The following is a 13,565-nucleotide window of genomic DNA, read 5'->3' on the forward strand; positions in this document are numbered from 1 at the left end:
TTGGAACCAAGGATGAACGCCTATTACCTCCTTGTTGGAACCATATAGTGGAGCTACGACACAATGCCATATTGGTCTTGGAGGAACTTGAACTATGAACACTCAGTAGCAATATTCATGCAATCTCCTTTTCTTTTAACAGAGAAGCTCACGCCTCTCCGAAATGAGCAGAAAATTCACGTCAGGCTTTGTGTTTGAAGATTTTGTCTTCTGGTGGCAAGGCTATTCTTTGCGTTACATTTTGCGGAGCCCAAACAGAATATATTCAAGGCTTGTGTATACCTCTTCGTCAATAATATATTAAACGCGTATCATCATCGTACAAGTTATCATGATATCCCATAGGAGCATGACAGTCCGAATAATTATCTAAAAGAGATGCCATTAATTCTTCTCACATTGGATATTGTAGGATCAGTGATCCATGCAGCAAAATTAATTCATCAACGATGAACAAACGACAAAAGAAAAAAATGATTAACAAAATGACAAACGGAAAAACGTCACAACTCAATATAATCACGGTCGGTGAGAAAAAGCAAACAACATATGAAAGGATAATCTTAAGAAAATGAAAGACAAATATGTATAACGTGAACTGAGTGAATGCAAATGCATTAGTGAAATTCATTGTTGAAATTTGAAGGAAATCGGACAATCCATTCAAAATGTATGAATGTTTAAAAATGCAGTATCACCATCGTTGGATATAACCATCGCTGGATATAGATAAGGGGACTATAATTATTTGCAATACGTGACGGCACAGTTGGAGAACCATATCGAAAAGATATAAAGAGAATTCCACAAAATAATTTCACTATTTATGAAAAGTGTACGTTCTTTTCATTTGTTCCCGACATGTATATTGAGGGTACCATCATTCCCCCTGCCTCCTGAAGGAGGTGGATGATCCAGATGCTCTTTCATTGTGATATATAGGAAAAATGTGAAATTTCGTTATTATCTTTTTTTTATTTCGTTTTCCATTTGTGACATCACGAATTGATGTTGTCTCCTGAGATCATCATCATGGGTTGGTGCATGATATTGAAACTTTAAAATTTCACAACTTCTGAAAGAATTGTTCTATCTTCCTCAAACTTCACAAATGTGTTCTACTGATATTTTTGGCATTCTCTCAACCCACATATTATCGCATTTGGGTTTCATTCCCCTTTAAGCTGGGAAGCAGCAACCGAAACTGCACGTTCAGACTCATTCTACACTTTGATGGAACGTTTTATTTTCTCGTTACATTAATGCACCCGAGTGTCCGTAAACAGGAGCCCAGACTTATCTTCTTTCCTTTTTTTTAAACATCTAGATGTCAGACTTAAGCAAATTCCAGAGTGTGATTGCTGGTCGGTTACCATGATGGAAGTATCGTTTAGACACAAACGCCTGCAGAAAACTCGAGAGCGATGTTCCCACTGTTCTCTGATAGTGCAAGTTTTGCATTGCCGATATACTTACTTATAATTATGTTTAATCCACAATGAACGTATATGATATAGGGATACTCTTTTGGTCTCAGTGACGTCAGAAACCACTTTACTGACATAAGGGGTTTTGTATACCTTTCTAAAGAAGAATGTTCTGATACTGTTTCATAGGAGAGCTTGCCTGAACTTGCCCAGAAGAGCAATAACTGCGTATGATGCTGGCAAACTGGATTCCACGTACTGAAATGTGTGAACATTAAATCCATATCGTCACGGAAAAATATCTACAAACATGATTGTGTGGGCCTACATCATTTTGTAAAAGCGGTTGTAACGTTTGAATGGGTTTTATATGAGGGCAGACTGGTATACGTGGTTATCTGTAATCAATGATCTGCAGCCAGCTTTAAAGTACACCTATTATTTTTTCACATGATAAAAGAAGGACATTTTGTCATTCAAAGTACACCTATTATTGTTTCACATAATAAAGAATGACATTTTGTCATTCAAAGTACACCTATGTTATTGTTTAACATGCTAAAAGAATGACATTTTGTCATGCCCTTACTATCATTTTTTTCTCTCTCCTGCAGCGAAGCATTCAATGTGGTGCTTGACAGCTAATTACATCTCATAATGATTGCAACATGGAAGAAGCTCAGCTATACAGCTCAACTATAACTTCCTAAATTCAACTGTGTCGCATCCAAGCTTGTGTGTAGAAACACAGACGTTAGACAGCTATAGGCTTTGACAAAACCTGAAAACTGTAATAATGCTGCTTATTGTCGTTATAATATATACCTTACGTCGATATGAAAAACATTAATAGCCAGGCCAAATTCACATTCTGGTTACAAAGTCCGTCTACACTGCGAACAAGAAAAGCCCGGGACCAGTATGCAAGTGCGTCTGTAATCCTAATTAGGGGCGAACATGCTCTCTCTGGTTAATCTTCAACCAGCGATTTTGAGAGCAAGACACTTAGACTGTTCATAATAGCATGAAACAATACCCTCTCGCAGAGATACGTAGTATAGACTGGACTGATGATTGCAAAATTGTTATTAAACAAGATAAAAATATTGTACTCATGATGAAATGTGAAATCTGGTTATGTTTTTGTGACAAAAATTGGTACTATCAACCATTGCATGGGTAACTTTCCCCCTGCAGAAAAAAAAAAAACCGAAAAAAGAAACCCTCGAAAGAAATCTGTGAATGGTCACTGTATACAACACTCGAAACGATTCTAGCCACTTCATCATTGGGAGCTACATGTGATAAAGATATGATCGAATTGTCGCATTTGATGCATAACACACAGTTAAGTTGTGTCATAAAACACCCATACCGTACAAAAATGTCGCAATAAAGCCTCAAATACAAGGAGATATACTTTTGATTTTCTCAATACCCCGTCAAGGCGACGGTTTTTCTGGAAGCGGTTTTTGATAAAACTATAGTTTACATTTCCCATCGATTGATTATACTGATCAATATATTCTTGTTGGTTATTTTTATTCCTAACTCACGTTTTATGACTTCTTCGAACCACTTAAAGGGATAGTACAGTATTGGTGGAGATGAGAATTGGGCTTTTAAATTTTTGCGAGATACCAAGAAAACACTTATGATATAGCACAGAGCATACCATTTTAAGAGGAATTCAAAGCTTATTTGATGAAAATCGGGTATGTAATGACTGAAACATCCAAAAACAAAGTAAAACAAAGCGATCGTTACAAAGTGTGGGTCCCACACTTTATTAGAATCGCTCTTTTTTGGAAATCTCAGCCATTTCAAAACCAATTTTTATCAAATAAACGTTGAATTCCTCATAGAATTACATGCTCTTTCATATTTCATAAAAGATTTCTCATTATCTCACCTAAAAATGTTAGAAACCTGAATTTAGGTCTCAACCAGAACTGTACGATCCCTTTAAGCTGTTTTTTCTTCATCTACAAAATGTTAACAGGGGGCTAACAATATTGTCACAATAATACCCCTGCGTGCCGAAACCTGAAAAAACTCCACGATTTCTAATTCGAATGACTGAAGATATTAGGTGATTAACAATCATGCAAATAGCTAATCAGAAACAGCGGGACGAAACAATCGTTTACGATATTTTCTTCCGAAACGCGATTCAACAAAGCGATTACAGAGAAAGCAATTAAGTGATTATGCATGCATGATGATAAAAAAAAATATTCGGAAAAAGAACTCATTATCGCAAATTACGTCAATTTCCCCTCTCCACATTCAGAAAATGAGACGTTATTGCCTTGCATATAGAATTGCAGTTCACGCTGTCTAAACTGAACTGACTCATAGCATAGAAAGATAACAACAATGGAAATATAACCTATCATAATCATGCCTAACACAACTCTTTGAGGGAACAAACCATTATCACTCCCAATCAACGGGTTTTGTCATCTATCATAGTTTCAATATTCATGCGCGCGCGCACATACACACTTACACACACATAATAATTATCACACACCAGTTTGCTGACCAGTGTTTTCTGACTGAAACTTGAGAATATTTAAATCTCGCTTTACCTATACGGTATACATTGCAACCTAAAATTATATTATGAGAACCACATCAGGTGCATTATGCGCTGGTGGTGTAGTGGAAGGGTTAATAACAATGGCTTTCCTGTGAACATGGTCACGTGTAATGCCGTAGAAGGCGTACGGCTTTCATCGCTTCTCAAACCATATCCCGTCTAAGTCCTTTCGTAATTTGACTCTGCTGAGATGGGCCGAAAGGAAGAGGAATCAGGAACGTTCTGCGTAGGGGATGAGCAATAATACTCACCTTGTGCAGTGTGAAGCATGCACGTCCCATGTAGGAGGAGCTTAAAGGGATGGTATAGTTGTGGTTGTGTCCTAACTTCAGGTTTCGAACATTTTGGTGAGATAATGAGAAACTTCTTATGAAATATGAAAGAGCATGCGATTTCAAGGGGAATTCAACGTTTATTTGATGAAAATTGATTTTGAAATGGCTGAGATATCCAAAAACAGAGCTATCCTATAAGCTCTGCATCATGCACCTTTTTATTACGATTGCTTTGTTTTACTTTGTTGTTGGATGTCTCAGCCATTACAAAACCGATTTTAATCGAGTTAACCTTGAATTCCTCTTAGAATGGTGTGCTCTGTACTATTTCGTAAGTGGTTTCTTGGTATCTCGCAAAAAGTTAAAAGCTCAATCCTCATCTCCACCAGTACTGTACCATCCCTCTAAAGGTTTCGAGAGGGCACCATACGTTTCTATGCTATCACTTCAACTCTTCTTTTATAGAATACAATAATAAGTGAAACCTCTATGTAGTATAATTAACTTTCACACAGTTCGTTATTCCGAAGGTTTGTTAATCCGAAAACAAAATATAAGGTTCGTGATTCCGAAGGTTCATCAGTATGCACCTTGATATCATTCTTTATCGGATTAGTTAACCTCATTCATTTTCGGATTAACGTACCTTCGGAATGACGGGCCTTCGGAATAACGCCACAAAATGTTCGGAGTAAAGAACCATATTTTTCAGATTAACGAGCATCTATAGGTATATAGAGAATTTCTGAGGTTCGGAATAACGAACCTTCGGGATAAGGAACATCACCCGTAATGACGCCATTATTAAGTTTTCCTTGCGAGGACGCAGTGTGCATATTTAAGTGTGCATGATTTGTAATTTTGAAATCAAAGTTCAATCATTTATGAGTGTTTACAACCATTCCAATGATCAATTTTCCATCATCACGTCGCAGATTATCAGGTCTAACGGCTGACAGGGATCATTCCATGGTTTTATCACGAAGTAAATTAGTTTCATGCGGGTAGTGAGATGTGCTAATATGAATATCTTTTAATAGCTATAGGAAGGTTTGCTTATGCTGGGTGGGAGAAACAATTTGATTGTGAGGGAAAACATCTTTTGTCTCGCACATTATCAAATTGTTTGGTTCTCTACCTGAATATTATGGATACTTCCCGGTGATAAATAATGTACTAGTATACAGCATGAATTTTAGTGAGGTGCTGGCTAGCTGATACGTGGACGCTGTGGCATAATGGATAAGAACCCTACTCCCAATCGGAGGACCCGAGTTCAATTCCCTCCGAGTGCTTATCCTTGGAAAAGATGTTTTTACCCATAACGTCCCTCTCGACCCAGTTGTATAAAAATGGGTACTTGGCACCGTTAGGGTAATAATGATGGCAGGGCCCTCTGGTAAAGCAGTGGCAACACGGAGGAGACTACCCTGGATAAGGAAGACCTTAGAGTTTTAAATATGTATGTATCATATATTTAAGACTCTCGCTGCTCTGATCATTATTTTTACCGGTGTATCTCACTAAGCGTCCTGTCCAGATCGAGCATCAGAACCTGCATAGAAAGTAGCAACGAACTTTGCTAAAACCAGAACCGTCTGAGTCTAAACCTGGGGCCCGTTGCATAAAAGTTACAATTATGGTAACTTGTTTGCCATCCAATGCGGTAACTTCCATGGAATTCTTGGTTTTGATAGGCTGTTGAGTATTGTTGCCATGGTAGTTACCATTGGATGGCAAAGCTACCATAACAGTAACTTTTATGCAACTGGCCCCAGATCGTCTGATTATCTTCTGTTGACCTAACATCATGACATGGCTTCTTGTCCATCGCCCTGGATGAATTTTCACTCATATACAGTCATTTACGCTTTAATTCTAATTTCATTTTTTAGCAAATTTATAAAAACAATATGAATTACTACTCGCACCAATGTTGTATTCCGCCACAAGAGCACCGTTCGCTGCAAAGCATATTATAGCTTCCAAAAGATAGTTAATCAAACTTTCGTTGTTCCTAGGAACAATCATCATAACAAGGTGTCCTCCCTTTTCCCCACATCAGTATACTTTCCATAAATTTTCTGTACGTATGTATATAATTATAATGCGTATATACGCTAGGTTGACACTACAGATGCAAATCATTGAATGTCGCAGATTACTCACAAAGAGATATACATACAACACCATGTGGGTGTTTCATAAAGCTGTTCTTAAAGTTACGAACGATTTAAGAATGACTGGTGATCAGTTCTTGCGCTGAATTATTGAATTTTGATATAAGAATAGCACATCAGAACTGATCATCAGTCGTTTGTAAGTCGTTCGTATATTTTAAAAACAGCTTTATTAAACAGGTCCACTGGCGTGCACTAAATTGTATTTCCGAAGATCAAAAGCAATTGGAAAGAGTGCATGTGTTGAAGCAGCAGAAACAGTTCACATGACATACGTTTCAAGACTACGCACTTATTGATATCCACCTGAGGTGGGTGTAGGTCGGGTTTCGAGTTTCTTTGTTCGAAATAGGTGTTTATTAAGCAGGGGATTTTTTTTTTTCAATCGTGTTATGTGACATGTTGTAAATAAAATAAACCTCACAAATCTGGACACCCGAGTTTTTGTTAGAAATCAGCCACCATTACAATTGGGATTTTTAGGTTTAAGTCAAGTTCCGCTGCCTGTAGATATAGTTCAACGGATGGATCTGGCAATCATGAAAAGATTATTTGTCTACAATTAAGGGAATGCAGTCATGAGCAGTAACAAAATGTAGGCACTATAGGGTCAATAAATGATACACATAAAATCGTTGACAAAGATGTACGATATACACCGATTCATTATGAAATGAATCAGTATACCCGTTTCATAATAACCTCCGCATTTACAGTATGCAGCACTTCGTCTGCCATATGCGAAAATCGATGCAGTTGACACGCAGTTCTTCTATTACCTCCATTGTACACAGCCTGTTACCCTATAGTAATCAGAATATGAAAATGTGACATAAGTTGTTACCTGCGATGTGGTTGTTCTCGTTCTGCGGACGGTGGTTACCGGCATCGCCTCCCTGGTCGTACAGGAAGTCGTCATTGAGGATATCCTCAAGATCTTCCTCCATGGTTCACTTTCAACTGTTTTTTCTCTCTGTCCTGCTATCATAAGTATGGACTTCACTTGATCCAGCTCCTAATAGTTGTAGACCAGCAACTTCACACGTTAACCCATCTCCATTGTGAGTAAAGTGTGGAAGAACGAGTCTATCACTCCTGCGCCGAGCCGGTTGACAGTTGACTTGTCTTTGGGTTGACTATAAAGCATAATCTAATATACGCGTTTTTTAACGTATCTATTTCCTTAACTCGCGTTTAACCTTCCCTGTGAATGCCGTATATAAACACTGGGCCCAGCAGGGCATGTACGCCGCTCGATTGATAAAAACGATTACTATACCCAGCAGCCCAGGAGGTGAGCACATCCCTGCAGCTAGCTATACCGGGTCTTTTTCTTTTGAGTTGGCACACTGGTTCGTATAACGTATGGTGCCAAATGAGTGAATACAGATAAAAGCCCCTCGCGGTTTATAGTACACTCGGTAGAGCGCACATGGAGAAAGCTGGGGGGGGGGGGGGGGCGTGAAGGGGAGGGAGTAGTTGGGAGAAAGGAGAAGAAAAACAAGAAAAAGAAAAACGGGGGTAGGGGATCTATCTCAGCGGATGTCAAACGATGATAGAATGGGTTAATTTTTTTTTTGAGCATTGCACCGATTGCACCGATTGACTTGACTTCAGAATTCCACAAAATTTCTAATACGAATAGCGTCACGTTTGTGAAGGCGCACCCACCCGCATTCAGAGACACCTACTATCATATCCTGTACCAATTAAATGCATTGTTTATCATTGGGAGCAGTAATTAAAAATGATCGAGTTGATCATCACATCTAATGCATATGTATATTTCAGTTGTGTCACAAAACATCCTACCATATTAAAAAAAAAGAATTATTTGCATTAAAGTCACAAATATAAGGAGATATCACTAATTTTCTCAATAAACTAAAAGTGCATAATAAACAGTTTATTCTAGAAACGATTTGAATGAAAATATTGTTTACATTTTGTACATCTAATTATGCTTAACATTTAAACATCGATTGTTTTTATCTCTAACTCCCATTTCACAGGATCATTCTACAGCAATACAGCTGGGTTTTTGTTTCATCTGCAAATGACAAATGTGTCTTTTACGACATCGGGCCTGTCTGATTCGCTAAATACAGCTTATTCAGGACAGGCATTTATATTGCAAAAGCTATGTGCACACAGTACATGATTATATCGACTTTGTCTCTTGTGGTTATTGGGCCTCACGGTTATACAAGAATATCTGTCCTCTTAAGACTAAGAACAAAGTGCATGAAATTCCATAAAGTTCAGGGTTTTTTTATGTCAGGTCAAACCAGAGAGGTAATAAACAACGTGCAATGTTATACACGGTTATGCACGGTTACTCTCTCTAAAAAAAAGTGAATTTTGAGTGAAAATGTTCATTTTTCACTCGTTTTAGATTGACCTCAGGGATCACTCCAAAATCTTCAAGTGATCCCTGAGGTCACTCCAAAATGAGTGAAAATGAACATTTTCACTCAAAATTCACTCCAATTTCACTCTAAATTCACTCTTTGTTGTATTCACTCCTTTAAGAGTGAATATTTTCACTCGATTTTTTTTAGAGAGATATGCACGGTTATGCACGGTTATACAAGAATATCTGTCCTCTTAAGACTAAGAACAAAGTGCATGAAATTCCATAAAGTTCAGGTTTTTTTTATGTCAGGTCAAACCAGAGAGGTAATAAACAACGTGCAATGTTATAGGATTACCCCCCCCCCCCGCAAAAAAAAAAAATGAAATGAAATAAAAAAGACTTACGGATTTTTTATTTCAGCTTCCTTCCTGTTTTCACTGAGCTGTGGTAATCTTTATAACCACTGCGCCAATTGATGGATGTGGCAATGACGACCTCCCATCGCAGGACTCTCACTGATCAGCATAGATCAATGCTATCTTCACTAAACTTTTTAATTTTAAAATGAATTCGTCTGGAAAGTGTTCAATATCCTTTAGATCATTAGTGTAACTATTTAGCAATGATACCTTTTAAGCTGCATAGTTGAAAAGTTGAATAAAATAAGATTGTTGGACATACGTATTTTTAAAAATTCTTTTATTTCATTTCATTTCATTTATTAATGATTGTTGATAATTATTATGGTATGTTTCCTTGATAAAACACGGTTTTGTTTTGTTTTGTTTTGTTTCTTACATGAAAATATTATAGTATTCAAACTATTGTGAAAGTTGTAAGGCGATGACACAGTTTTTATAATGCTCCTCTTATAGTGGCTGATTCAGAGGGGGCGCACCTAGCGCGCGAGCCCCCTTTATTTTTTGATAAAACAAAAGAAATAAAAAAATCACTTTACGGAATTCCTGTATAGTATGCCGTGCAAACATGTAAAACTACAATTAGAGCAATTAACTACATATATCTCCATGCACGTTTCTCGTTCTATTTTCTTCACCGATTTCACTATAAAAGTTTTACCATTTGGACTATCTTATTTACTCTGCACAAATCTAGGCAACTGCTCCCAACAATATAATAAAGCAGATTATGATGAAATACATTGTATATGATATTCTGAAAATGCATGCTGTAAAAGTGGAAATTTTCGGGCATTTCGCGTAACCAGAAGCTAGCGTGAAAAAAAAAACAAAAAAAAAACATGCGAATATTTTTGCGTGCCGTGTGTTCCAGTACGGTATAGTTGCTGTCTTGATTCCGCGGAATTAAAAACACGCGAAACTCTTCTTACCTCGCCAAGCGCGAAAAATTAGTCGCTCGAAAATATTCACTTTTACAGACTATTAAGAAGGTTGTCATCCTCGCGGCATAGCACCGCGTGGCAACAAACATCTAATGAAAGCACAGTCAATGTCATCGATACGTGTTTCTTTTCTTTATAACGATGTCTGAATATAAGGTCTACTCTATAATGTCATCACCGAGAACTATTATTACCTACTTTTTGCTCTTTGAAGGTTAGTTCATTTTATCCAGATAGCATAACGTGGTGGAATGATACTGCGTCAGGTACTTTAGAACAAGAAAGAAATCGGTTAAAATGAATCAAACGTGCATGCATGCACGTCGACTAAACTGACATATTGTTTGGAGAATGAACAGGCCATAAAGAACCCATCGCAAACTGTTTGTTCAAAGCATGTGGTCATCATGACACATCTGCAAAGTGGGAAATCACAGGGACAGAGCATGACTGTGATTTGGATAGATAAATTAGAATTACCAAGAAACACACATAATTAATATCATATTTGTCCGTTTTCTTTGAGAACGTTGACCATAAATTACACGTCATATCCACGCGATAAAGCGAATGGCAACCCAAACTAATTATACTATTAAGAACCCGGATATGGGTCAACATAACGGTACAAGGGAGCTTCGTTATTCTGAAAAGCCTCTAAGTGGATTAGGCCTATCAGCTTATCTTGGTTACCTGCACTTTGTACCATCATTAACATCAACACAATGATGTTCCTTCAATGAAGGCTGGCCGTAGATTGAAAGAAACAGTTTTGGAAAGGATTATACAAAAGACTGGTCGCCCACATGAATAGTTGGTGATTTTACAAAGTCTCTATACAAATCGACAAAGATCACAATAACCTATAGTTATAAATGGTGTGTATTATTACAGGGTTATACGTCTTGTAGCCGTGCAATGAATGATCTGCGTAGAACACGCCAAACAAGCAAACAACTAAATAAACAAATAAACGCGAAGCAGCCCATGACTAATGTCATATGCGTTCGTACATTTGTAGTTATATAATAAATATATATATAGCAAGCTTATAGGAAAGAAAGTCCACTCTGATATATACACTCAAAACAAAAAGACTTTTTTTTGGGGGGGGGGGTTGTTATTTTTTTTACGTGTGCGGACAATTGCATACGCATGTGATGTATCTATACTATTCTTTTTGTTGTTGTTTTCTTCGTCCACATTCATCATTTTGTTGGATGCGTACCGCTCAGCGAATGGTGAATGCATCAGTTTGCAATATCATAAAGTAGGTCCGAATTTGCCTGTTAGTACTGTATGGTGTCGCTATTCAGTGACATCTATTACGTTTTGAGCAATCCACTTACATGTATTACAAGCCTTGCTTTTTAGTGAACCACTCTTTTTCCATACACTTACTTTTCTGTCGACTTCTCAAAGTATGCATCGATGTTTTTGATCTCTAGCAAATATATTGTGCTCGTTATATATCCTATTATATTACCTTACCATTCACATTGCGTTATGAATACTCTTTTTTTTCAAACTGATTAAAGTAATATTGACGGTGTAATGTATATATGCTTTGCATTTTGTATTTTGATTTACTGAATAGGGATATTTATGACAGTTACAATACCAGTCCTGTCACTTCATCCTATAACGTTTTGCAGATCCATTCTACTCACGGTGTAACGGATTGACACAAGTTTTACATTAATTTTGAATCAAATACATATCTCTCTAAAAAAAATCGAGTGAAAATATTCACTCTTAAAGGAGTGAATACAAGAAAGAGTGAATTTAGAGTGAAATTGGAGTGAATTTCGAGTGAAAATGTTCATTTTTACTCATATTGGAGTGACCTCAGGGATCACTCGAAGATTTTGGAGTGATCCCTGACGTCACTCTAAAACGAGTGAAAATGAACATTTTCACTCAAAATTCACTCCAATTTCACTCTAAATTCACTCTTTTTTGTATTCACTCCTTTAAGAGTGAAAATTTTCACTCGATTTTTTTTAGAGAGGGAAGTATCAAACATCACGCACCCGTATTCCCAATATAAATTTGATATTAACACGATAATTTACCATGCAACTGAATAGAAAAAAAATGAGATATTGTTCATAAAAAGGTCAGAAATATATGGTTATATTCTCAACGCCATGTGCATTTAGTTATGTGCGGACACAGTGTTTTGAGCCAACAAGTGCATGTTTGTCAATAATTCATCAATAACAGAATCTCGAAACTATTACCTTATAGACCTCAGGCCTCAATATTACAATATACGATATAGTCAGCAGCTAATCGATCGATCATAGCCAGCGCTCATTTAAAATAGATTTAACCATGATTTCCGGCCATATTATCCCGCATATTTAATTTTCTGCAACTATAACTACACTCCAGCGGCCGTGGCATTTCGAACAAAAGATTCTAAAGCCTTGCAATTATACAGGAATTTTTTTTTCCACCAGACCTCAGCAATATCCCTCTTGTTTTTAAAATTGCAATGAAATCACTCACCCGGAGCTTCTTTGCCTGTCCGCCATTTTATTATCTTCTTGAACATTTTGTCAAAGTTTTACCAACAAGCGTTTGCTGCAAAAAGAATGGTTTCTTGCAGGGAGAAGTTGCGAGTTGCCTGCCCAAAATCTGACTGATAAGAGTGAATAGTTTGCAGTGCTCGTGACAAAGTAGAAGCCTACTTCCATCAACAGCACTGATGATGAAAATAAATATGCATAACATAATTATTTCAATATGACGTCATTAGCGTTAATGAGAAGGTCATTCATTAGGATTTAATTTCAACAAGGAACTCATTTATTTAGCCTGGATCATTCTCGTGAACACCCATAATCAGGGCTATCACGTTTTGCTTTTATTTTGTTTAATGCATTATTTCCCAGTGTATTTGGGAGGCCTTTTAAGCATACCTTTCACTTGTATGGTAAGAGAATAATCAAAATATTTACGAAGAAAGGAGATTTACATTGGGGGGAACATTAATGAGGGGAACAAAGATAAGGGTTATATAAGTTCTTATACCACCCTTCGGGTATGGAGTTTCCACAAAATTGTAACGTGCGTGTAACTACCATATCGTGACATTCATGAATAATCCTACGTGTGTATGGTGAAGGAGATATTTTATGAAGTAAACAACAAGTAGAATTCAATAACATTATCGCCATTCACACACCCAATACACAGAAATGGCTTGTATATCAATCATGTTACATTGTTCATTGCTTGATAATGTTTGCACTCTGCTACCTGTAAACATACATTTTAACATCTGCATGCATGCATTGACACTCGACCATTCCAGCAAAACGATAAGGTTTTGTGATCTGCCTCAGACCCTT

At 37.1% G+C, this 13,565-nt stretch overlaps 1 protein-coding gene across 1 annotated transcript in view; it reads right to left on the bottom strand.

Annotated features, from left to right (window-relative positions):
- The window catches only part of LOC139722005 (transmembrane channel-like protein 7), a 77,405-nt gene extending 69,583 nt beyond the window's left edge, over window positions 1–7,822 (bottom strand). The window contains exon 1 of the mRNA XM_071633332.1: window positions 7,332–7,822. Within this exon, the coding sequence (XP_071489433.1) occupies window positions 7,332–7,434 (103 nt within the window). The 5' untranslated portion in view covers window positions 7,435–7,822. The remainder of the gene's footprint in view (window positions 1–7,331) is intronic.
- Between the last annotated feature and the right edge of the window lie 5,743 nt (window positions 7,823–13,565).

This window comes from Diadema antillarum, unplaced genomic scaffold (genome assembly GCF_040938485.1).
Source record: "Diadema antillarum isolate AM-2024a unplaced genomic scaffold, OU_Dant_1.0 scf00000154, whole genome shotgun sequence".
In the NCBI taxonomy this organism is placed as follows: Eukaryota; Metazoa; Echinodermata; class Echinoidea; order Diadematoida; family Diadematidae; genus Diadema; species Diadema antillarum.